Source organism: Orcinus orca, chromosome 8, assembly GCF_937001465.1.
Source record: "Orcinus orca chromosome 8, mOrcOrc1.1, whole genome shotgun sequence".
Lineage (NCBI taxonomy): Eukaryota > Metazoa > Chordata > Mammalia > Artiodactyla > Delphinidae > Orcinus > Orcinus orca.
This window is the reverse complement of record NC_064566.1, coordinates 22,890,461-22,917,540: the sequence shown is the minus strand read 5'-3', so window position 1 is coordinate 22,917,540 and position 27,080 is coordinate 22,890,461. Positions and strand designations below refer to the sequence as shown.

Below are 27,080 nucleotides of genomic sequence, written 5' to 3'. Positions count from 1 at the left end.
TCCAGTAGGTTCATGAACCCTTTAAACTATGCATCTCAAGTTAAGAATGCTAAATAATGAACCGCAGTTTAAGGAAGGGGCACATGCTTGTGCTAGACCTCTCATGTTTGAAGGAAAATTGACAAAAGCACGTTGAGCTTGCTTTGGCTATAATACCAAAGGGGAGACAATGGCACTGGTTCCAACGGGGTCTTGATTCTAGTGAGACGCTTTCGTGAAAGACCCTTTTTGTTCCCTTTGGGACAGATGCCACCAAGCACTGCTCCTTAATGACGGTCCACTGTCCAGCCCTTCCTAGCATGCACCCTTCATCCCGTGATCGGACAGCAGGCAGGAAAAGGGAATGGAAATAGGGCAGAGTTTGGATAGCGAGGCTTGCTGACTTGGTTCTTTTGGCTGCTGAGTGCACGTGCCTTAATTTCACGCTCCATGCCTCGAAATGTTTCGCCCTGAGCAGAAGTACTACAGGTCCGTTGTCTAGGATATTTTCCCTTAAAGGCCTTCCCAGAGGGATGCAAAAAAGCACAGATTTTTATATAGATGTAGATAATCCCTTGTGAGATAAAAAACATTTCTAGGTCATAGCAGGGCGCTGATGTACACCCCAGGCCTGTCCTCTTCCCTAACTCCTGCCTCTACCAGAGGAAGGGGGATTTACCTCCCTTCCAAGCTCCCTAACTTGCCTGCTTCAGACTTTATCCAGCCGAAACTAATCCTTAAGTTTTAAGGACGCAGGCCTTACTATGTGACCGAGGATTTTACACCTCTCAGAGCTCCACTTTCTTCATTTGCCAAATGGGGATAGTAGTAATAATAATAATAGTCCCTACATCCTAGGATTATTGTGAGGACTAATAGAAAGAATGGGTGAGGAACGCTTAGCTCAGTGCCCCTGGCACACTTGATCAAGCTGGCTCTTGTTATTATTTTAAGGACAGTGGTCTCTAGAAGTGGTGGAGGAGGAGAAACTAGGCACATTTGCTGCTTTTGTCCTTCTAAGTGTCCTTGTAAGTCTTTTTCTGGCCCTGACTTTTTCTTGCCCTAGTGCTTGTATCAACAATGTTCTCTCCCAGGACCAAGCCAGGGAGGCTCTAACCCTGAGCAGCTGACGTTCTAGCCATGCTTCTGAGACTCACAACTCATTTTTTGGCCACTGAAATACTACTGATGTCTAGAATGCCCTGGTCAAGTCAGTCATGACTGACCATTCTTTCAGCTCCTTCCTTCTCTCCCTTCCTGTTTTTATTTCTCACTGTCTTTTTACAACAACTATTTATTGAACACTTCTATATGCCTGGCACAGTCCTAGTGGTAGATAAACAGTAGTCGATAAAATAGACAATATTGCTATTCTTTTATGCTCTGGTGGGGGTAGAGGGGAGAGTAAATAGCAAACAGATGATTTATAGGACATGATAAGGGCTATGAAAGAAATAAGATGGAGATGGAGAGTAACCAGGGAGCCTGACTTAGATAGAATACCTTCTCTGAGGAGGTGACATCTAAACCCGGTGACTGTCCCTGTGGCCTGAATTAAAACCTTGGCTTTATTCCAGGTGAGAAGTGCCGTTTGGTGTGCAGAGTGATGGCTTCTCTTTGCCTTTCTCTTCTAACAATGGGTGGCTTTAAGGCTTAGGGGACGTCAAACTCCTGATTTTTACCAGCAATTTATTTTGTCAAGTTAAAAAAATATTATGACCCTCACCTGCTCCTTTAAATAGCTATTCACTTACTGTGTACCAGGCACAGGCATTTTATATGTATTATTTATTCCTCCAGTAACCTAAGAAAGTAGGTTTTATTATCATCATTATCTCTGCAGTCAGATAAAGAAATCAGAACATAGAGAGGCTAAGTAACTTGCCCCTGGCCACAGTGCCCAGCAGTGGTAGGGTTAGGGCTGGAATCCAGGGGAGTCTAAGAGCAGAGCCTGTGCCTTCTGTCAGTAGACTAGGCTGCCTCCCTTCTTGTGAAGTCTTAACTCACTTGGTTCTCCTTTCCTTTGTAGTGGTGCCAGTGAAGAAGAAGACACATGAAGGCCTGCCATCCCCAGTGGAAAATCATCCCTTCCCCTTGTGTGTATGTGACGGCGTATATGTAATGGCTTCTGATTCCTGTGAAAGCTGCCCAGCAACAAACATGCTTCCACCAGATGCCTCCCCAGATCCACAGCAGGCACATAGCTCTCCAAGGAATGACCAGTTTTACTCTTACTGACTGTGCTTCTCATTCTCTTGTCGTGATAGGTCAAGGAAAATGCCCCTTTGATCAACCAGGAGCAATTAAAGGGTCCTTCAGGTAAATCCCTCGATGGCTGCTTTGAACTTGCTCAGGAAAGCCAGCCCCTGTCATAGTGTATACCCAAACAGTATCACTTCATTAAGAAGGATCTGGAATAATCTTGAAGGGCAGTCAGAATTTGTTTCCCTACCTGCTAATAAAACCACACTTTATTCATATTGAAGCATGGAATAAATGAGGGAAAAGTAGGGCCGAATCAACCCACATAGTTCGTCTCTAAAAGTCCATTTAATACATCTGTGAAAATGTGGTTTCATGAAATAATATGGACGGCTTGAAAACAGATAAAGAGTTAAAAGTTAGAAATATATAGAGATATTTTTAGTACATGAGGTTATCCAGGATTTCAGATTCATAATTCAGTGCTGTGGAAATGAAAAAAAAAAAAAAAAGATTGAAGAGATAGAAAAGAAATGACTTTCTTTTTTCCCAAAAAAAAAGGACCAAAGAGATCTGATTAAAAGTTGAAATCGAAATCAGTATTTCTGAACTCAAACTGCCTAAGTTTCCAAAATAGTCACTAAAGGATCTGATGGAACCTGAATTATTTGAGTGGACTCTGAGGTTTTATGGGTCTTGTCACAGCATGAAAGTCTGGAATGTGTATTACAAATGGGAATTTTCAGTGTAGGTTTTGCTCCCCCTCCCCCAGCTTAGCCTAATTTGGCTTAAATGCAGTGTGGGGAGAATTCTTGGCCCTCTGTGGTGTGTTGAATCGAGCTCCATCTCCTGGCAGATATACCTTCCTTTTACTCCAGCGGGGACCCCTCTTCCCCTGGCTCTCCCCACCTCCAGGTCATCTCCCACACGCTGGCTCTCTCCTCTTAAGTAACGTGAGCAGAGACTCACCGTGGTTGGACTCTGGTCTTTCCCCACTCCCAAAGCACATTTCCTTACAACCGAGTTTTTTACTCCTAAATAAGCAATGATGTACTAGGGAATACAAAACTGCAAACTAAAAAACATGCGTCTTCTGAAACAGGAGTTTTACTTAACAAATGGTTTGGAGTCAGGGAATGACATTATTTTTAGATAAAACAAACACAATTATATTATGAAATAGAATGTATACATAAACAGTAAAGATAAAATAGGAGACTTCACAGAGAATTTTTATTAGCGAGTGGGGTGGTGTTCCCTCTCCTCTGCCTTTAGTGGTATTTTGGTGTTCGTTTCTGAGAAGTACAATTGGAACTACATCCAAGCAGCCTTAGGGTTTCTGTTGACTCAGGACCTAGACTTCTAGTGCCTCTGAGGCAGAAACAAAGGAGCTGCACTGAGGGGAGTTCCTCTTCCTGCCTGCCTGCCTGCCTGCCTGCCTGCCTGTATACCTATCACAGAGCTTTAGGGCCAACCGATATGTGTGTGCAGGATGGTTTTGAGGGAGAAACAATGCTTACTTACTATAGGAATCCTGTCTATATCACTGTTCAGTCCTGTGCATGCTATGAAATGATTGTTTCTTTGAGGCCAGGAAGCTACCAGGTATATATGCTTCTGGGTTAGGATTACCCTTGCTCGCTAAATATGTTGTTGGGACATTGGGGCTGAGAGTAGTTTGGGCTGTTTAAAAAAAAAAAAAGTATTTTTCTCTCCAACCGGTGGCCAGCAAATGACTAAGACATTTTCGGTGCTTTACCTTTCTGCCCACAAAGACTGGCGATTTGGGCATACCACTAATTACAACCCCCAACCACATCCAAAGAAACTACTCCTAAAGGAGAACGAGTGGCCATTCTTAAAAGAGTTTAAAAATCAGAATATTAAGAAGAATTTAGGATTTGGAAGCTTGTGTTGTCTTTCCCCAGTAAGTATTGTTTAATCTCCAAGTAGTAGCCTTATTTTAGCAGTGGACAGATCACAGGCTCCTCCGTACCAGATCATACGTTATTACTTTAAATCAGTATTTGGGAAACCCAGGCATTCATGCAATGGATATGAATGGAAATACAAACACATGCCAGCCTGTCTCAATAAATTATCATACTCTGTAATCCTCAAGGAAAGCACTTTTGCTTTTACTTAGAAAGGATTTCAGATTTGCTTTGTGGGCTCCTGCTGTTTTCAGCACCTGATAAAACTTTAACCAGGGAAGCATTAAACACAGCTCAGCAGCTTCTGCCCAGGCTCCTGAGTTCCTGCCGGCAGCATTTATCAGTGTAAGAACTAAGATGCTTCCTGCAGTGGCACCAGCTTCCTTAAAGCTGGAGCATGCTTCTCGGCCTTAAGCCCCAGCATGATGAGACTTCCCTCCTACCAGGTCAGTAAGAGTTGCTCACAACTGTGCCCTAACTGGCTGCAGGGTTTGCAGAAATCCCTAGGGAGAAGTCATCAAGGGAGGCAGGTAATGAATGTCTTCAGAATGAATTGGGTCCTCACAGCAATCCCTGGCTCCCTTCCAAAGGTTGGGTATCTGGAGGCTAAGAGGGGGATTGTCCTTTGATTTGATTGTCATTAAATCCAGGACAATTCCAAGAATTGCTTGGAGTCTCTGCTCTGACAGCCTAGAAAGGGAAATGACTTAAAATATTGAGGACCAACTATGAGGACCCATTTCTCAGATGGTAATACAGATTTGGAGGGCAAGAGTCACTTGCCTTGAGTTACACAGCTAGGAAGTATTGGAGCTAGGTTTTGTACCCGGCTCTTCCTAACTCTGTGTATGCCTAAAACAGAGAGAAAAAGGCTGCAGGTTCCCCCCCTGCAGTCTGACCATTCCACTCTATGGATTCTTTTTCAAAGTTACATTTTATGGCTATAGTTGAGGCTCAGAAATGGCAGCAAGTTAGCCTTATTCTTCTACTTTAGCAGATACATTAAGTACATATTGCTAACTTGAGCCTGCCCCCAGGAGTTGGAGGACACCTTTCCTTTTTGGTGCTATTCCCCATAAATACAGTGTTTTTAGACCTTCAGGAGTATGGAACTTCTCAGAAATAGTAGAAGTGAGGAGTGTTCTGCTCTCTAACTTTATTTGAAAATGTCAGCTGCTACACTGCTGCAGAAAAGGAAATCTTCATATTTTAGTAAACCTAGCCAGTCTGTGAGGATGTGGTAATTCAAAGTCCTGTGAACCTAGACTTTCCTGCTAACACCTGATGTGTACACACACACACACACACACACACACACACACACACACACACACACACACACACACACACACACACACACACACACACACACACACCACACACACACACACACACACAGTTTAACAAGTGAGAGAAATTCAGAGCAGCCGCTGCTTCATTATCTCGCATACCACCGCAGAGGTTTCTGCCAGCCCTGATTACAAGTGTCACCAGATAATGGGGCTTAGTTGCTTGCTTACAAGATGCTAACAAGAAGAGCAACTCCTTGGCAAAGGTTGTCAGCTCCTAAAGCACTGAGCCAAGGTGACAGCCCTGAGGGAAATCGCACTCCAGCCCTACTCCAAGGTGTCTAATGATATGGGAAATTTGGACACCCAGAATTTTTGGTGACCTGAGAGTCTAACCACTCTAGTCAGGCCTGAGGGCACGGCTGCAGAATTCACGACCGATAGGAGTGGCAGGGCTTAGGAAGTCCTCTCCTCCACCTAGAAAATATTCTCTTGCCAATACCTGAAATGCCACACTCAGTAGCTCTTCAACACATGCTTTTCGATAAGAAAATTAGTTGCATGTTTACGGTGTGCCTAGCACAACTGGAATTTTCTGTTTAAAAAACAAATCTATCTCATTATGAATGGACTCAGCCCAGCCCTGAGAGAAAAGAAGGCCTGCAGGCCTGCAGGGGAGACTTCAGATCTCATTAATATTGCCTTACCCAACGGTGTTTCTGAAGCCCCACCACAGCCCGTTCCAAGAGTTGTAAGGCCCTTGGGGACTGCCTAGGAGAACAGTAGCATTTGGAACCAAGAACACACAAGAACACGCGCTTGTTCGCGCCAGGGCAGGAAAATAAAAATAAATTAAGACACTAGTGGGTATACTGGTACAAAAAGTGCCGCAGAGCCCATGCTAGCCTTGATATGACCTTGAGGGGACAGTAGATTTATACTTAATGGGACTTAAACCTGACCGATCTTTCTACAGTGACAGGCACACTGCGTGGATAGGGAGAACCAACGAACCCATTGTCCTCTGCCTGTTTTCCTGTGCACAGTCACATTCCCTCCTCAGTCATCTTCCTCTTGCACACTTTACATTAAACAAGGGAACACTCAGTCTTTCACGGGAATTACACATTTGAGTTAATGTTTCAGTATATCATTTTCATATTGTAAGTTATTTTGTAAGAAAGATTTACTGCTCTCCCAGGATGTTTGGACTCAGTGCCCCTGTGCATTTGGAAATCAATAAACTATTACTGGAAATACCATTTGTCTCTCAGAGTTGTGCACAAAGGGCCCTGCTAGGTGTAAATATTCATGGTGATCTGCATTGTTAACTGTGATCATGCTGGAGATGATGGTGTTTTGGTTATGAGAGGTGGGACGCTCATTTGCCCCTGACTTCTCTAGCATAGCTTAGGAGATCTCTGGGAGTGGCAAAAGGACAGACTTAAAGTCATTGTTATTTAAAGAAATGTTTTCTCCTCAAAGTGAAGTGATCCATGCCTAGGTTAAATTTTCTGAGCAAAGTAGATTATAAAGTAAAGAATGCTTGGTCCTGAATGATGTTTTCAAATAACGTTAAAGCTTTACAATTTGGATTAGCCAGGGTGGTGGTCAGACTTTAATTTTTACCGTATTTGCTAGAAAAAAAACCTTCATAGAGCAAATTACAGTTAGGCCAGCAAAATCATCTTTGGGGAACCTTAGAAGTACACATTTGATATAACTGATGAAGAGATAGAATTAAGTTCTAAATGAAGCAATTCTAGTCCAGTTTGTAATATCAGGAGCAGAGGATGCATTGAAATCAAGAGGCAAAATGTGAAAACTCAATATAGTAGATACTGTATGAATTAGAAGGTACAATTCCTACCTAAAGGCATTACAATTCAATTTTTAAAATCCATCCTTAAAACCCACCAGCAAGTGTCTGGAGGAGCTGCAGTTTATGAACCCTGCTGTAAAAAAATTTTTTAACAGATTTGTCTCCATCAAACCCCTTTCGTTAGCTAGAGGCTGTATGTGAACTTTGGAGAAATTGTTCAAGATAGGGTTCTAGAGGGAGTCAGTCACTCAAGGTCATGCGGTGAGCCACGCTGATAAAGCCAGGCCGGGAGACTCTTGTCCCCTGTAACAATCATTAGGCCCACTTCCTCCCTCCCCAGTTGCTAAGCACACTTCTGCCTGGTGGCATGGGATTGCCAAGCACTGTAGTGCTTGGGAGTCTCGGTGTTTTAACAAACCACAATGTGTTTGGAGGTTTTCTTCCCTACTTCCTGGTGCCAGTATCTCAATACCGCATCCCATTGCCTCAGCCCTTTTTCATTTTATTTTCTTTCCCTCTGAAAGCTACAACTCTTTATTTTGTTTCATTGATCTTTGCTTGGTCCAACTTACAGGTGGCCCCATTTCCTTTACACTCATAAAAGTGAAATTGCAGCTGGTCTAGAATATCTCCTGGCCTTAACAAGGCATCAGAGGTAAGTACACCCAGCAGAAAGTCAGGCTGCCAGTATTAACAAGAGAAGAAGGTGTCACAGAAAAGAAAACAAAACGAAAGGCGGCTTAAAGTCAATAACTGGCTGCATTGAGTATCTGTACTCGTTAAATATTAGAGTCTCCAGGTTAAATCATTCATTTTGTTAATAATAATAGCTACCGTTTAGTGAGGTCTTTTTCTGGGCCAGGCACTGTCCTAGTTGCCTTTTACGTTATTTAATTCTCACAGCACTAATATTATCATCCTCTATTGTATTGCTCAGGAATCAGAGTTAAATACGGTGCCCAAGGTCACACCCTAATAAATGGGAAGCTAGGATTTAAACCCAGGTCTAGCAGACTTTACACCCTGGCTCTAAAGCTCTCCTGTCCTAGCTGCACAGATTCCAGCTGATGCTGGTGAATAACCTTCACCCATCCACCCCCTCTCCGCAAACACATACAGTATGGCCTTGGGGCGAAGGAGTTTGTCTTTTTTAGGTCTTGTTTTGTACAGTTTGCAAAGTACAGTGTACAGTGAGGGAAGGAGGGTTAAGGTGAGCAGTGAAATTCTCTTCTGACCTGAAACTGCACTTTTGGAAGGAGGAAGCTTTTAGACTTGCTTTATCTCCTTTATTCCAAGGCCATAAATAATGAAATCACCAGGAGAGGCAAAGCCATGGCTTCTTTTGCCATAGTCTTAGAATCCCAAAAGTCAGCCAACTCTGGCACTGAGCCTGTAATTTAATTAAACATGTTGAAGGCGTCTCCAACAGCTTGACAGTAGACCAGCTTCATATTCTTGGAAAGGGACTGCAGAGGGAGCTTGTCTGTTTTATAGTTCATTTACTGAGTTGAACCCTCATGGCCGTAGCATACCATTTGCCTTACAAAAATGGCCCACAACCTTCATACCATTTTAGGGAGTCAGTCACAACTCATTTACCTACGGCTCAGTCAGCTTCACCTATCCCTATTTCTTAAACATGAAATCTGCACAAGTGGTTTGACAGTAATTGAGACAGAACTGGAAAAATCTGAAACCTCTGCTGGACCCATTCAGAAATGACTGAGAACTAAGAAGTGAGTAAACAAGACTTCTGACCAGTTGAAATAAATAGTATGAAGCAAACACATAAGAGAAAGGCCATCTGCCTACCCATAAAGCACCTACTCAGAACCTATTTATTCCTGCTTCACACATAGTTCTAAATGTTTGCTGTCTGGTTTCCAAGCCTACAGCAGATTAAGGGCACAAAACAGATTTCTAGAGGAAACTTAACTCAAGAAGGAGAAGGAGTTGACAGCAATAGAGAAGACAGAAAAAGTTTAAGTAGACTGAAGAGCTCAAAAAGCACTGTTTTAGGGGGGCATTTAGTGCCCAAAATAGCTCTTTACACATCTCAGTTTCTAAACACCTCATATCATAGGACTGTGTAATTATACTCAAAGTGATGACCCTGAGCGTCACACCTAAAGAAACTAAGTTATGCTCAGGAGAAAGCAAGAATTTGCATATCAAACATTTTAGAAATATTTCTATCACAAAGGTAAAGAAAAATGAAACAAATTCCCCTTTTAGGGGTTAAAGGAATAAACCTTGGACTATCCAGAACATTTAGTTAAGACAAAACATCCCCCACCTGAGGTTTTATTGTTCCAGGAGCCTCTTGTGTTTAGAGAGTTTTTTCATAGCTTTGTAAGTGACTTTCATGCTACAGTGCTTTGCATATAATGGCATGAACAATGGAAGTGCCAAGTTTCCAATTGATGAATAAAACTAATAACCAGAATACAGGTCAAATCCTGTTACAACAAATACTGCTACTATAAAAATCACTTAAGCATCCCTGTTATCTCTCAGCCCCTGTCAATTCCCCATTTATTTCAAGCAATAGTCATTACAGCAAAATTGGGGTATAATAAAAAGAAACTGGACCCTCACCACAAGTTGGGTGTAACACAATTTAACCTGTAATACCAGGTTCGTTCTTGTATATCTCCAGTTCTTTGCTGAAAGAAAAATAAATCTTATGTAGACATAATACCAGCCTGGGAAGCTGGTATTTAGTAGTTGTTGCTAGGAGAAGGAAGAATTCAGAAGCAAAGGACACATGGAGCTGTGTGGCAAACGCTCACTAGGGAATTTGGTCTCCAGGGCCACTTTTGACCTTAATCCACATTGGAGCCATCGACCACAGAGTCGCTTGCTTCTAATAGTGATGTAATGCATATATTAAGCCCTGGAATGAAAACATGATTCACTTCCCATGGGTCATTGAGCCCTTTGTGGCAATCTGGCCCTGATCCGATGACCCTGAGATAAAGAAATTGAGAAACATGTGACTGGAACTATCCTTTATCGCAAGATGCACTGCTTTCAACACTGTTGATTGTGTATAGAGATGATGTAAGTTAATCAGCTGCATTCCATTTGGTATACAGGCAAAGATTTTTCCCTGCCTATCCATGTGCTTGTGGTAATGATGAGTTTTGACATTTGCTATAATTTTCTCTTTTTTCTACTTTCTTGTTTTCTTTCTGTCTTTCTCTTTCTTTTACTTAAACACTTTTTATGACTACATTGCAACCAATATTTTGTAACACCCTTAGCAGCAGAAGGCGTTAAATCATAGTTCATGTCTGAACAGTACAATCAGCAATAGGAAAAGGAGTGGGGAGGGAGAGGGAAATTGTCCACCTTTTCCTGATGATAATGCCTGGCTCAGGCCCCAGATTCACATCGTACTGTGAAGAAGTTCATAAATTCTGGGCACTGCTCAGCCTGAGGAGGCAGGCAATATCCCTTCATACCTCAGGGTGAGATGAATGGTCTGTTGAAGTCATGCCAGTACAGAATACGTTCACTTCTGCTTGCTTTCTCCCCCAAGCCAGAACGTAGTTGAACACTTACATGTCCCAGGCCAGAAGATCAGGGTATGAGGAGATTGAATACTTGGCTTGGCTCTTGAAAACATTGAGTCCAAGTGTAGTTCTCTGGCTTGAAGGTCACCATTTGCTGCCTCACCATTTTTATTAGGACATCTGGAGATTGCAGGTGTTAATTGGAAGTAACTTTTCTGTATTTGGTTTCTCTCCACACATTCAGGCTTCTAGGACCTTTTGACCCAGTTGGATGGCTATATCCTAGTATCAGATTCACCCTATTCCAAGTGGGAAGAACCATGATAGACAAGTAAGATTGCTCTTTGGCTTGGTGGTGGTGGTGGTGTTGACTCTGTCAGTGGGGTGATTATGGGTGGCCATGATGGTAAAGAAACCACTGATAACAATAAAAATGGGTGTTTTCTCAGCACTTAAAAAACCAATTTCCATCTGCTAACAGGGGTTCTGATCTCTTTTCCCCAAACTCCTTTTTTCCCTAGAAGATACTGGCCTGTCTGATCAAAAAAGAGCATTCCTTCTGAGACCATACCTAGCCAACTTATGGCCAAACTATACTTGCCTGTTAATTTACTCAAAACTAGGTTGCCTTTTAAACCTCTTTCCCCACCTCTGGCATGAGGACAAGACATGTGGAGGAAGAATTAGGTCACCTGGGGGTCCACTGTTGCATCTGGTTAAGTGGTGTAAAGAAGCCAAGATTTCTAGAAGTGTCTGTGTTTTGTCGTTTCCGAGATGGTGAGGAAATCCGTCTGGAGTGTTTATGCCCCTCTTCATAGCCAAGCCATGGGCTTTCTTTTGTATCGTGCTACTGAGGTTAGTCACCGCCCTCAGAAGGGACAATTTCACGATGACTTACTTCCTAGTAATCACTGGAACAGTCTCACGAGGATGTGCACAGCTGCTGCGTTTCTTTGGGCCTGGCACGTTCTCAGATGGCAGACTTGCAGAACAAATGAGAGGCCTGGCCCGGTTCACAGGCAGAGTGATCCAGAGTTCAGGCTTCCCCTTGCCTTTTATCCTCCGCCCTCCTTCCTCTGTTCCCCCACCTCCTCTTCTTCTGGTCTCTCCATCTGGAAACCATGAGCCTCATGGATTCCAGGCACAAGTCTCAGATTTCAGATGTTTGGGAAATGTCTTTGCTTGGGTCATTCTTCAAGAGTAAGAGAATTCAATTTGGGAGGAGAAACAGCTGAGACCCTTCCTTGCACAGAAGAGAAAATAAATAAGGTGTGGTACATATCCATCCCCTTACCCACTCAGTTCCAAACCCACACACAATGTCTGATTTCAGAAACAATATTGAGATTCCCTCCTGGGAGGGAACAGAATGGAAAAAAACAAAATCTCCACTCCTAAAAACATACTTTTCTCCCTTCTGAGGTATCAACATAACTGGCATCAGATAATAGGATGTAACTGATTTTGTGTGTGGTGTTGGGGAGGGTCTCTGGAGGATGGAACTAAGAGTGATGGAATGAAGTAAAAAGTAAAATGTAGCCTAAGTTGTTAGGGAGGAACTGTTAACGTTAAGAACCACTTAACCCCAGTGTTGCATCTCCAGGAAAAAGAACAATGTGTGGTCTTCTGTCCTTGGAAAATGGAATGAGCTTTCTCCTAATAAATAACTAGGTTTCAGAAGCAGACAGACTTGGTTCTAGTACTGGCTCTATCCTTAACTAACTCTGAGGAATTAAAGAAGCAGCTGGATCTATGGGGCTTAGTACAGTGCCCGACACATAGGGGGAACTTATAAGTGGTAGCTTATGACCACTGTGTATTGTGATGAGCATCACTCATCAAATTGGAGTCCTCTTGGGGCTGTAGATGGAGCCTGCCCTCATGTTGTCCCACACTGGCTTGTCTGCGCAGCCTCTACCTTCTCCCCAAGGCTACTTCTTAGCCCTCTCTACCACACCCACCCAATTATGCTTTCATGTCAGTTATAAGGATCTCAAGTTATATGTATTTATTTGTTCATATGGTTACTGTCTGTACCTCTTTGAAGCTTGTATTGTTTGTTCACTGATGTATTAGCAATGTTGATGAAATTGCCTGACCCAAAATAGATGTTCAAAAATGTTTGTGGACTTGCTGACTGATATCTTGATAGCATTCGTGTCCAGAGTTACTCCAGGTATTAATTACATCTTGATGCAGAAAACTGGGAAACACCTTTAGCTACATCTGCCCCAGCATAAGTGACCAGAGCACTCAAAAGGTCTTTGAGTCACTTAGAGTAGAAGAGTAGGTCACTTACCTACAGAGGGAAGAGAGTTAGGAAACCTAACTGCCATTCCTACTCTGCCACCAATAAGCTATGCAGCATTTGGCAGGTCAATTTCCCTCTCTAAATACTCATAAAATGAGGACTAGAATCCACTAGATTGGAGGATCTTTCTGCCTCTTCCAGATCTAACATTGTAAGATTTTAGCAAAGCAAGAAGTGACAGCGAGAACGGCAAGATGCTTCCTCTAAGAATCCCAACTTCTCTTCCTCTGTGTGTGTGCACGTATGTGTGCACATGTACGTGCACACGTGCAAGCAGCAGTGGGGTTCAGGGGGCCGGGGGGACACGTGAACTGGGGCTGGCCAGGAGAGCTAGACTCATGTAGACTCTGTGGAGAGTGACATTTCCCCAAATGCTTTGGGCTGAATATTCCAGTTATCCCCAAATTCCTGTGTTGAAATCCTAATCCCCGATGTGATGGTGTTAGGAGGTGGGGCCTTTATGGAGTAATTAGGTCCTGAGGGTGGAGCTCTCATGTGAGGACACAAGGAGAAGTCAGCAGTCTGCAGCCCACAAGAGGGCTGTCACCAGAACCTGACCAGGATTCAGACTTCCAGCCTGCAGAACTATGAGAAATAAACTCTTGTTGAAGAGCCATCCAGTTGATAGTATTTTGTTATAGCAGGCCAAGCAGACTGACACCAGATGTGCATAAGCCATGACCAAAGGTACCGTAGTCGAGTAAACGGGGAAGTGGCACAGTGGGCTGAACAAAGCTGAGCAGGTTTCTTCTGTGGGCCTTCTCAGACCTCTTAATGTGTTCAGTTGCACTGTGGAATTTCAGGAAGGGGTAGAGTACAGTTTTCTGGCGTTCCGTCTAACAATTTTAGGAAACACTGATTTAGGGATGAGTCCAACTGACCTCATTTAACTGGTGAAAAAACTGAGGCCCAAAGAGATTAAATGATTTGCCTGAGGTCATACAGCTGTTGGGAAACCTGAGTTCTTGCCCAGATTTGGCCACTGTCTCCCAGAAGAGAAAGTCTGTTTATTGGCCCAAGAGCCTACATTAGAACATTCTAGGAAACACCCCAAGATTCCCTCTTTGATACTAAAGGGAAGCGTTGCATAGGCTGGAGTTCCTAGTCTCAGGCCTGCGCAGACATTAGCGTTCGGCACAGTGCAGACTTCCTCCTCAGACTGGCAACATCTGGAACCAAGCTGTGGTTCTCTCTAGCTTTCCCTTTCTCTGTCCTTCTCTGTGTGTGTGTATATATACATAGTTTTCTCTCTCTCTGGTTCTCTCCCTCTCCCACACCCCAGTTCTCTTTTCCAGGCTGCATTCTGGGGTTACTTTTGTGACGAGTAAAGGCAGCACTGGCTGCTTGATGGAGACCTCTGCCATAGCAGTACACCAGGCACCAGGGTGAAGGTGCTCAGTAAGCCTTGTGCGTTGGCCAGACCTTTTATTCCAGCTTAATGGTTACATCCATTTTCTGGACTAGGTAATTAAGGTGTAAGGTTATTAAAAAGGGTCATGCAGTTGTGTCTGGCCTCTGAAGGAGTTGACTGTGGACCATTCTCAAATGCCTTCCTTGGCACTTTAGCCTTGAAACTTCAGGTGCACTCGTGGGGGCATCAGTGTGGCAGGCAGCAGCACAGGGGTGGGAGATGCCAGTGAATGTGTGTGTGTGTGTGCATGCGCATGTGCGTGCACATGCACACGTGTGGCAACACCAGAAGGAGATGTGGGCACATCAGGAAGAATACCGGCTTGGCACCCCTCCAAACTGCTATTCTTTAAATATTAGGTCAACATTTATTTAGAGGAAAGGGTGGTAGGCACCTTTCTGTGAGTGTGGTGGGCAAGCAGTCGAGGCTATCCCTACCTGCATTCCACACTCATAGAGACAAAAGCCCTGACCCCCTTTTTTAGAAAAGACCATTTAGGGATCCTCTGTTGTTATTCCAACGTACTCTTTTGCGGTCTCACCCCATCCACTAACAAATGACTTCCAACTCCACACATTATCTCCCTGAAAGGACTTCTTAAAAGTACAATTTTGGGGCTTCCCTGGTGGCGCAGTGGTTGACAGTCCGGCTGCCGATGCAGGGGACACGGGTTCGTGCACCAGTCGGGGAGGATCCCACATGCCGCAGAGCGGCTGGGCCCGTGAGCCATGGCCGCTGAGCCTGTGCATCTGGAGCCTGTGCTCCGCAACGGGAGAGGCCACAACAGTGAGGGGCCCGCGTACTGCAAAAAAAAAAAAGTACAATTTTCGACCTCATTACAATTCTAGTGAAGTTTTTACACCAGCCCTCACCCTCAACAGACTGGTCATATGTCATGTGTACATGTGTGTATGTATCGTCAGGCTGGTGATTTAGTGATGACCCTGTTCCTTATATAGAAAGTGTGTGTGACACTCTCATGTGGTCACAGGCTGTCTCCTACTGAGTTCAGTGCCTTCCAAGTAAGGAAGAGACACAGGGCAGTATTTTCTTAGGAGATTATTATATCCACTGGACTGTAGCAAGAGCATTGAGCAATTGTAAGGAATAAATATCCCCACTTGCTGGAGCAGCTGTCTTTCCTCTGCCTCCTTCTTCTCACCCCTTTCCGTAGTCCCCTCTGACCCTTTCTCTCCCAGGGACAAAGGCATCGTCCAGAGGAGCTCATGGACACAAACATACCTGGACAAAAGCTATTGCCTGAATGGTCCCCAGTTGTCATCACGATGTTGCACACCTATGGAGAGATTCCGTTTCTAAGAATGCACAAAACCTATGGCCTTGAACTGGATTTACCCACCATCCCACTTCAGGTACTCTTAGCCTTACACAACAGAACACCAAGACAGCCAGGTAATGGAAGGAAAAAAAAATCAACCGATTGTTTGGCAGAGATTAAATGGAACAACTACTAGGTCAATTGAATTATGCATTTAAAAATGAGGTTTCAGGGGCTTCCCTGGTGGCGCAATGGTTGAGAGTCCGCCTGCTGATGCAGGGGACACGGGTTCGTGCCCCGGTCCAGGAAGATCCCACATGCCGCGGAGCGTCTGGGCCCATGAGCCATGGCCACTGAGCCTGCGCATCTGGAGCCTGTGCTCCTCAACGGGAGAGGCCGCAACAGTGAGAGGCCCGCGTAACGCAAAAAAAAAAAAAAAAAAGGTTTCATAGGCACAGCTGGAAAGAAATCCTCTTGTGACCTTGAGCTTGAGGTCCTTGTACTAACGCCAAACTCAAAGATTTGCTAATGAAGACTCAAGATGGTGACACTTCCAATAATATGCTTCCAACTGGATTCCTTTCCCAGCAGTGGTTGCCAAGTTCACCTCACATTTTACCAAGTTCTCTCTTTCTAAAATAGAGGTAGGTTCTCTTTTGAGTAAAATAATGGGTCAGAATGCCTAGGTTTGGCATTTATTAACGTTACTTTAAACAAGTAACTTACATGCCCTGTGTCTCTATTTCCTCATCTCTAAAATGAGGATAACAATAGAACCTACCATTCTGGATTGATGAGATGACCAATAAGATAATGTATGAAAAGTGCTTAGTATAACACCTGCCATATAGTAACCCCTCAAGAAATAAGATAGCTGTGATTGATATTAGCATTATTATAAATTGATTGATGAAGTACAAAAAAGCCTTTTAAAGGAAATTTGGTTTTATCCAATCTCATGTCTAGAAGTCTAACTGAAAGAAATATGACACATGTACAAAGATTTTTGCATAAGAATGTCCATATAGCATTGTATTTAATGGGAAAAATGTGGTAATGACCTAAGTATCCATCAATAGGAGACTAGCTAAGTATCTTAGAGTTCTTCCATGTAGAGGACTACTGTACAGAAAATCGAGGGTGGGTTTTGCACTGCCTGTTCAGCACAGCCAGCAATGCTTTTGAAAATCACCAAGGCCTCCATGTTTAGATTGGCAATTACAGCTTTCCTTCCTGCAATCACAGAATATTCTCTGGGATCTAATGAGATGATGATTTCGTTTTACTGGGAAGAGTGGATTTGCATCACTCAAGACAAACTGAAGCGGCACAAGCCCTGAAGAGGAAGGAATCAAGAGGCTTGGCTGAAAGATGCCCTGGTTCCTGGTGCAATCCCATCTTCTTCCTATGACCTTTAAGTCATGGGGCCACTAGGGCAGAGCAAATGAGTTAAGGACCTCACTTTTGGCCATTGGAAGCCCTCATCAGAGCTTTCTACCATGAGAGGAAGAAAAATTCATCTCCTAGGCCATGTTAAAATAGAAAAAGTGGAATGACCTTCCCCATCTCTTACTGCCCCCCAATCCCAATCCCCTGGTCTGCTCCCTGGGGTTCACCTGTTCCCTGTAGCAAAAACACTAGCTTGGGAGTTGAGCCAGGCACCTCAGCCACTTTGCCACTTTCCAACCTCTGCTCCTCCAAAATGAAATCCTCATTCCTGCTGTGTCTGATTTCTCCCAGCCAGGAGCACTAATCAAGATGCTGTTCCTCAAAACAAGACAAAACAACCTCTTCATCTGAGGTTCTTGTTTTGTTTGGGTTTTTTCTCTCTATCCCTGGACTGCTCTGTGCTTGCTTTCCCTAGACCCCACTTTCCTTGCAGGGGCAGCCTTCATTTTATTTCAGTTTAATGAAAGAAGAGGAGAGAGCACAGACCACAAGAAGGAAACACACTGTAACTCTGGGCAGTCCTTATACCTGCAAACTCTACTTCCTATTATAGTGACCCCATTATATACATCCTTGAGCACTCCATTTTGACCGTAACCCTTCAGAGTTCTTCCTCCTTGCAAATGAGGCAGAATGAAAAAGCTGGAGAGAAAACCTCTGCCGCCTCTAGAGGTTAAACTATGCAACAAGCAGTGAGTTTGAAAGCATGTTGAAAAACAAGTGCTACACTACATGCTGTTAGCAATGAAGAGCAAGCTGGCCGGACAGGCAGATTCAAGCTCCAAACTGCCCTGAAGGGAGGTTATTATCCCCGGCTGCCTCTTAAGAGCCATTGTAAGTCAAGTCTGATCTTAAGCTCCCATTTTGACACACTTTTTGATGAATATTGACACCTACAAAGAAAGTGAGGCAAGACTGAATTCTTGCCATCTCAGGTCTTGCCCCTGTAGCTAATTTCCCCCTTAATATGAATAGGAGGCTGTGTTTCCCCATGCAGTGCCAGACTAGGCCAGCAGGGGTCTGACATTAGTTGCTTTTCACCCACTGTGACTGACTCTTCATAGTGATGGCTCTGTGAACTTGAAGTGAGGAGCGGACTGCCGTGGTTTGAGACAGCAGAACTCACAGGTATAAATAGTTCCTCCATTTCTGTAGTTAAGACTATAAACAGTTCAGCCCACATGGCACCGATTTTCCTTATCTACGATGACGTGCTTGGCTTAATCCAATTTTCATGTTTACCCAGAAAATACACTCTATAAGGGAGCTATCTTAATCCAGGAGCTTGGACCCTCCAGATTTCTGTCTGAAACAGTGCACCAATTGCTGTTCAGTCCCTAAGAAAGATGCCGTGAGATCCTAAGGTGATGTTAACAAAAAAGATGGTGTCTAAAAACGTAAAAGTCTTATAGACGCTATTGTAAAGAAAAGCATACGTTTAGTATTTCTGGATTGTTTTTTAAGGTTGGTATTTCAAACAATGAGTCTTTTTATTTTCCTTGAATATATTTTTGTTGTGGATGAAAATTCGTTACAATACCTAAGGAAAGTATTGTGCTTTCCAGTTCTCAAAGCCCTTTCACACATTACTTCATCTGGTCCTTTATTACAAGAAAGAAGTTATTAGTCTCATTTTATAGCCAATGAAACTGAGGCTCAGAAAGGTAAAGAGAGTTGCCTGAAATCACACAGCTAGTAGTGGCAGAGCCGACAATTTTCCATGCCAACGCAGCAATTAAAGTCCATGTGTATTACAGAACTTTTACATGTGCAAACGTTTTTATAATGCAACCCTATTACGAATTGTACTTTTTTCAGCAATTAACCTAATTTTACTTATTAGCATCTATTTATATCTTGTTGCCATGCTGGAAAGTAATAATACTATAATTTCCTTAAATTATGGAATGCATGCTTTTCATGAAGTTGCACATTCCTTCCCTTCACATGTCCCTATCCTATGTTCTGCTCTTTGCTGAGATGGCAGGAAGTGGGAAGAATCCAGTCTCCAAGGATTCACAGATTCTCCCTATCTTCAACAGGCTACTTTCGTCAGAGAAGACCAAACTGTTTGTTAATCATCAAAACAACCCAAAGAGCCAGGTACTATTATTATTATTTTTTTTCCGGATGAGGAAAAAAGCACAGAGAGGCTATGCAGTGCCGGAGCTGAGATTTGTAGCCAGGTATCTTGGCCCACACCGGGTCCACAGTCACTGTGGGCCCAATACAAAAGCCTCCAGATGGCACAAAGAGGTACCAGGAAGGACTCCAGAATGTCCCCACAAGACACCAGGTGGTTGTCACGACTAAATGAAAAGGGAATGTCACTATACCTTGGAGAAGAGGAGAGAAATGTTTTTTTTTTTTTGAAGTTATGAAATATGGATTTAAAGGAACTTTACAGACAACATTATGATTTTAATGCTAACCACTCTGAGCTGCTCAGGCTCTCTCAGAATCTTACTTCCCTTTCTCCCCTGTTATTTAGAGGTTTAATGACCTCATGTACAATTAAGGACAGACACCTTGAGCCCAGTTATCTGTGACCACTGCAGCCTGAGAACCTACTCTGTGCGGAGCGTTTTGCAGCGTCTCTGAAATGGGTGCTTCAGGTGGTCTACCTAACCAGAGTGCTGCATCAGCCCCCCCTTCCCGCCCCTGCGCTGGGAATATGCCCCGCCTCCCAGCTTCAGGGGTGCGCCTGATTGGTCTAAGGGAAGTCCCGCCCCCTCTGTCCGTGAGTGGTTCAGAATGAGCACATGACGTGCAGGGGCTTCTGGGAGACTTCCTCACCCCTAGGAGAAAGCCACGCAAAGACCCCAAGGCCCCATCTCTCTTCTTTCATACAATTTCTTGTATGAAAATTAATACACAGGAACCTCCATTTAAAATGGAGTCAGGAGGCCAGAAAGGGGAGCTCTCACGCCCTGCTACTCAAGGTCAATTGCATGGCCCACAGGAAGAAGAATACCTTGCACCCCCAAGCAGGAAGTGCAACTACTGGACTATACCCAGGGAAGAATTTCTCCTTGCTCAGCAACAACCTGGCCAATGAGAAACACCCCAGCTCAGTCAGTGAGAAGTCACTGCCACCCTGAACTTCTGCCTTTCTCCAATGAACTTTCATTTAGAACAGCCCCTCCTAATTCCCTGCTTTTCCCCATAAAAGCAGGCTCCCTTCCTTTGTTCTCTGGGCATGCCTGTGGTTCACCATAGATTGCACGTCCCTGAATTGCAATTCTTTGCAAAATTTTGCTAGGAAAATAATTTGCTATTTTAATAATTTTGGGTCAACAGGTGCCTGGGTGTGACCCAGGCTCCCGAGGAGGAAGCCAACCTGGGGAGGCAAAGCAGAAGGCAAGGCAACTTGGGACAGACGTGCCATGACCTGTGCCCAAAATGCTCTAATTGACATAAGGCTCTAACCCTCACAGCAACCCCACTAGGGAAGCCTGGTTAAGGCCTTTCTGAAAATGAGGAAAACAAGGCCAAGGGAGGTACACAGAGGTGCCTTAAAATGGATCAGTGACAGAGCTGGAGTTGAACCCAACCTGGATCTGTCTGCCTCCAAAACCGGGGCCACACTTCCTCACCCCAATCTGTCACTTGTCCAGAAGAGGAAGAAGTTAGAGCAGCCCCTTTCTGTGCTTGTCAGACCAGGGACTCACCCGACCCAGGCATCCCTCCTTCCTTCCCACCCTTTGAGGGCAATTTCTTTGCTCAGGGTGCCCTGGGCCCTCCTCTCCCACCAAAGAAATTCTTTCCGTCCTCCAAAGCCCACCTCTAGGTTAAATTCCTGTTCTGCCCTTGAAATACATTACATCTCCTCCAGCCCCTACCAAGCTCTCTCTCAGCTGAACTTCTGACCTTGTCATCTGTGCCCCCCAGTTTGGCAGTTCCCCAAGTTTGTGTCATTCTTTGGGTTTTGATGTATCAACATTTAAGACTCTTGAAGTTGGCCATCATCAGGTCTTCCTGGGACCTACCTCTGGCTTATATACACATCTCTATATCCTCAGGAATGAGGTCTGACATCAGGGGGGTACTTCTTTCCTGCCGTTTTCTCTCATTTGTTTCCCTTGTGCTCTGTGAGCCGGACTAGTTAACTAGCTTTCCAAGTGTACTTGTTTTCCCTCCTCTAGATCTTTGCTCAGGCCACTCCCCCTGCTTGGAATGCTCTCCATTTCTTTATTTCTATCCAGTAATATGTTAATTTTTGTGTCTTATCCCCTTTAATGAATTGGGGACTTGATGAGGGAACGATCCTAGTCAATTTCATCTTTCTTTATATCCTCACAGCACCTAGCTCAGGGCCCGGCCCACAGGAGACATTCAATAAATGTTTGTGAAATGAATAAATGAATAACTTTTACTCAGATATGAGAAGACTGCATCTATGTATATTTTCAGGACCTAGGAAAAAACTCTTCTTTGGAATGGATCTCCCAAGGAGGTAGTATTTTACAGCCAGTGGGGGTCTTATACTTTTAACGCTATTTAAGTGACTATTGATCTCTCTCCTGTATTTTAAATAACACTTTAATTTTGATTCTTGCCCATAGGCAGTGTTGCAAAGTCTAACTTTTTTTTTTTTTTTTTTTACAATCAGTAACACTGATAAATTAAACCCAGAGCATGCACATGTGTGGTAACACCACGCACTGCACTAGAAAAGGTTCAGACGAGGCTTAAGCAGCCTCCCACCTCCTGTATCTTTTGAGCTAAATTCAGCCAAAGACTGTCTGGGTTTGTTGTGGATGGGAGAGTCTCTGGTGGTTAATTGAAATCCACCGCCAAGACCTCCTTGCACTTAACAGATTTGACGACCTTTCCTGACCAGGTGTTAATAAGCAGGAAATGTAAGACACTGAAGTTTGCCTCACTCTCCCTGCCAACCAATAATGGAAACTCGAGAATACTCAAAAGGCACAGAAAGATTTAACAAAACTTCCCACCACCTACTTCCCAACCCTGCCAGCTCCTGACTTATAATAATCACCTAAAATGATTTGATGTTTTAAGAAAGTCCTCCTGGAGAAGGAGAAACAGTGTTGCCTCATGGTAAAGGTACAGGCCCTGGAAGCAATCAGACCTGAGGTCAAGTGCAGACTCCACCACTTTCAACTAGGGGGGCGGCGGGGAGCGGTACTGCTATGGTATAATGTTTGTGTCCTCCCTGCTAAATTCGTATGTTGAAATCCTAACCCCTAAAGGTGATAGTATTGGCAGGTGGGGCGCTTTGGGAAGTGATTTGGTCATGAGGGTACAGCCCTCGCGAATTGGGTTAGTACTCATATAAAGGAGATCTCATGTATTTCCCTAGCCCCTTCCATCATGTGAGAATACAATGAGAAATCTGTGACCCAGAAGAGGGCCCTCATCCACCATGTCAGCACCCTGATCTCAGACTTCCAGCCTCCAGAACTCTGGGCAATACATTTCTGCTGTTCATCAGCTTCCCAGTCTGTGGTATTTTGTCATAGCAGCCTGAAGGGACTGTAGCAGGCATTGAGCAGACTCCTGAGCATCTCAGGGCCTTAGTTTCCTCATCTGCGAGAACCTACCTCCCAAGGCTTTGGACTGAAGTTATAAATGTAAAGGTGCTCCATAAACAGTAGTTCCTACTGGAATCTTATCTTGCAAACAGACTGGATACAGGGCCACCCTCTCTCCTCTCTCCTGCCCCACTCCCAGACGGAAAAGCAACACGGAGAACTTGTCCCTATATTCGAGGCTCTTTCTCTTTCCTCCTGCAGGTGTTCACTGCCTGTCACACTGCACATGCCCCAGTGGCTCTCACTGTCCTCACTCGGGGCACTGCAGAGGAGCAGTTCAGTGTGGAGACAGATGGTGAGGGTTTGAACTGTGGCTCCATCTGGGATGTCCAATCTTTCTGGCTTGCTGTGAATTGTCCCAGTTTTAGCACTGAAAATCCCACATCCCAGGGAACCTTTCAGTCCCAGGCAAAGCAGGGCATTTGGTCATCTTCACTAGACTCCTTAGTGGGCAGTGGACCTGGCTAACATTACCTCTCTGTACCACGGGGATTTGAACAATTCTGCAGTCACCCTTGGTGATTGGAAGGAACGAAGTGAGTGCCTGGAGCATCCTGTCCCAGAAGCTCAGTCAGCACTCAGGGTCTGTCTACCCCCTGAGCCCACCAAAGGGCAGAGCTGCCCTTGAGAATCTATGGAGTGCCTGGTCTCGGCGTCACCTCTTTTCTTCTGGTGGGAGGGAGCTTTGACATGACCATACTAGGGCGAGCATTCCACTGACACCCTCCCCTGTGTTTCTGAGCCCCCCTTTAAATCTTGACTCTCTCCAAGCCAGAATGAACCCAAGAACAAAGGAGGCCAATGGGGATGAAGGAAATGGGGAAACTTCTCCCTGGGATGCCAGGTGTAGGCTGGAGGTGAGGGCAAGGTGAACAGAAATGGGGCAGCTGCTTCTCTTTAATGAGAGCAGAGCTGTTGTCTGCTCCAGGAGCACATCAACAGCACTAATAAACCTGAAAATCAATCCTTGTTGCTGTGCAGGGGTTGGACCAGGTTGCCAGCAGCCCAGGCTTTATGACTGGACACCCTACAGGGAAGCTTCCAGTTCCCCTTCCAGGTTGACATTCACAGAGGAGGAGCTGCCACCACATGGCCAGCTGTGCTAAGTCACTTCTCCCAGGGTGGCTTTCTGCTTTTATTGCTCAGCACTTTATTGGTTGCTGGGGGATTAGAATTTTGAAACAGCTCTTCAAGATAGACAGTATCAATATCTCCATTTTCCAGTGGAAAAAATCTAGGCCTAGAAAGTCAAAGGGATTTTCACAGTGTCTCACAGCTAGTACAAAGGTAGTGATTAAGAGCAGTGATCTTCAAACTTTTCTTTCTCAGAGCCTTATCAGAAAGATGAATTCTGAACAAATACCCCGAATGTATATGCATAATTTATTTATAAAATATAGCCATGACTATTGTATTGATATATTAAGTATATTATAAAGCATAAAAATAAACATTAAAATGATTGAGATCATACATATTAATAAAAGGTCGAATATCTGCTTCTCTCACCCCAGTGGATGATCTTATACCATCAATGAAGTGGGCACTTTGGAAACACAAACCCAAATGCCTACCAGAGCCAAGCAGGCAACATAAATAAGGAAAGTGGACTGAGTGTAAGAGAACCAATGGTATAGACAGATAAGAAATGGCAACTGATTCTCAGCCTCAGTGTTGGGCCAATAGGGAGTGGTGGGGACTGTGGCAACAATGAGAACAAATCCTTCATTTAAAGGAGGCGGCCATTACTCAGTTTTAGTCAATCATTGCCATGTGAGAATGTGGGCCCAGCATTTCCAACCTTCCAATTTTTCAACAGAAGTCAAGCATTCAGGCTTTTATGTGAAATTGCACACTTTTAAGATGTTGGCCACTGGTTTCATTTTTTTTACAAAAATCTTGAGGTCTCAGTGAGTCAAAATCAGGTTGCAGGCCTCCAAAAGTCAACCACTGGAGTAAAGGAAGGAGCTTGGCCTTTGTAGCCAGTCTTGATTTTGAATCATGTTTCTACATTTAACAAGCAATTTAACCTCTCTGTGTTTTTGTTTTGGGGCCAGCAAATGAAAATAATAATAAGCTCCTTTGAGAGTTTGCTATGATGTTCATGAAGCCTTTAGCACAGTGCCTGGCAGCCTGGCATACAACACAGGCTCAGTTTATTGTGCCTCCGGTCATGAGCGGGGGCCACCTAGATCTCGGCCCTGCTCACTGCTGACCTAGTCCTCCTGCTACTCTAAGGAGTCTTAAACAGAAAACCCCTGTCCCTGGCATCCAAATTCCAGTCCTACACTTTGTAGAATTTACTCTCCCTCTCAGAAAGTCAGTTCTTTCCCACCCTGGTCCCATTGTTCCCAAGAAGAGTCCAGAAGCCAAAGGAATGAGCAGGCTTTCTCCCTAGCAGGCTGGGATGGGAGGCGGCATGGAGCCCGTCACAAGCACTGGAACGGGAGTCACACGATCTGAGCTCTGGTCCTGGCTTGGCCACTAACAAGCTGTGTGAACTTAGACAAATTGAACTACTCTGGGCCTCTGTTATGCCATCCAGATGTGGTTACGATAATATCCACCTCAAAGAGTAATCATGCAAATGTAAAATTATACACTGTGCTGGATCTTCTCCATCTACCCCACCCCAGATCCTCTCTCCACCCTTCTCCTACCTGCTTTGTGCCCCAGAGTTTGATCTTAACAGACTGCATCAGCAGGGCCCTGCTCTGGTCCCCAGTAGTGGTCAGCTGATGGGATACGCCAACAGGTGAGCAGTAGATAGAAGGAAAGAGAGGACGGACTGTTTATTCCCCCAGCTCCCTGTGTGCCAGGGCCCCAGTCCATGGCATTGGTCAGCGGCAGTGCTCCTCTATGGAAGGCCACGGCTCCTCCCAGGTAGTCCACACCTACAGCTCTAGCTCCAACTCCAGCCATAGCTCCTTTCTTCTTTTGGTATCCACTTCCTCCCCTTCCTCTGTCAGCAGGGGTGATAACAGCAACCTGGCATCACTAGCCCCAGGGGATTTTGCCACCCACTGTTGGTTTCCTGTAACCCTGCCCACACCTTTGTAAGTAGTCCCCATTATGCTGTCCTCAACTACCCTGATTGTGCCACCTTTCCTGCCGAGATCCTGATCATTACTCATATATAGCACATGAGTTGTTCGGTTTTTTTTGTTGTTTTTTTTTTACCTTGGAGCCTTGGATGTGGAAGGCTCTCAGTGTTGCCGGAATTAATTTGAAAACATAAGCTTTTCTGCTTCACCCTCAAGCTGCCAGAAAATCCAATTATCCTGATCCCTCATTCCCCAAGTGCCCCAGTCCACTGAAATCCATATTCATTGATGGGCAATTCGTTCATTCACAAATGCTTGTCAGGCAGCTATAATGTACCAGGCCCTGAATTAGGTCCTGAAGCTCCAGCTGAGATCAAGCAAACAATGTCTTTCTCTTTTGGAATTTTTAGTCTCCTGGGATTACGTGAGTACTGTTACCAGGGGAACAACCTTTCTGCAGGCCACCATGAAGCCAGCTGACTGGCCAGAGCTCCTGTGGGTAACCCAAGGGTACCCTTTCAGGACTATGTTAATTTGTGGTTAGCGTTTGCAGCCAACACCATGAGTTGGCTGACTCAATTCCCATTCAGAAATCTTAGCCGCCTTCCAGCTCAGTAGCCATGAGGAACAGTTCTGGCTAATAAGACATAAGCATAAATCATCAGGATGAGGCTCCCAGGGAAGCCCTTTCTTCCCTTGTAAAAAGAAACAGACTCCACTGGTATAAATGTTTGTTCTCTTTCTGCCTTTTCCCTTTGCCTGCTTAGAACAAAGATGTGATGTTTAGAGGTGCAGTGACCACCTTGGCACCACAGACAACCAGCCTACACTCTAAGGGTGGTGGAGCAGACAGACCGAAAAGAACTTGTTCTTATGATGTCATTCAGCTGCCACATCAAGCCAGACTGCTTAACTCTGGATTTGTATAAGACAAATAACTCCCTATTTGTTTCAGACACAGGTAGGTAGGTGTGTTACCTATATTCAAGAGAATTCATATCTGGAGGAAAGCCTCAAGATTGTCTCATCCAACTCTTCTCCTTATGTAGGAGGAAACTGAGGCACAGTGAGGGACAAAACTTGCCCCAAATCACACAGTCCGACGAGAACTCAGGTCCCCCAGCCAGTCCTAGTCCACGCTCATAACCTCCTATAACCTGTGCGAAGATTTGTGAGCTTGTGTGTGTGTTTCCACTGTTTGCATAGTTTACAGGCCCTTTGGAAACAGAGCTCATCTCTTTCAGTCCTGCTTGGCCCCCTTAAAAATAAAGCTGACAGGTAGAT

At 44.5% G+C, this 27,080-nt stretch overlaps 1 protein-coding gene across 6 annotated transcripts in view; it reads left to right on the top strand.

The window, feature by feature from the left end:
• The window catches only part of TRIM44 (tripartite motif containing 44), a 119,087-nt gene extending 106,222 nt beyond the window's left edge, over positions 1-12,865 (top strand). For 3 of the 6 annotated variants that reach the window (XM_004264012.4, XM_033410758.2, XM_033410762.2), the window contains one exon: positions 2,009-12,865. In XM_004264012.4, coding sequence (XP_004264060.1) covers positions 2,009-2,036 — 28 coding nt within the window. In that variant the 3' untranslated portion in view covers positions 2,037-12,865. The remainder of the gene's footprint in view (positions 1-2,008) is intronic. The other 3 variants (XR_007478607.1, XR_007478605.1, XR_007478606.1) reach the window with 3 other exon arrangements.
• Positions 12,866-27,080: the final 14,215 nt, after the last annotated feature.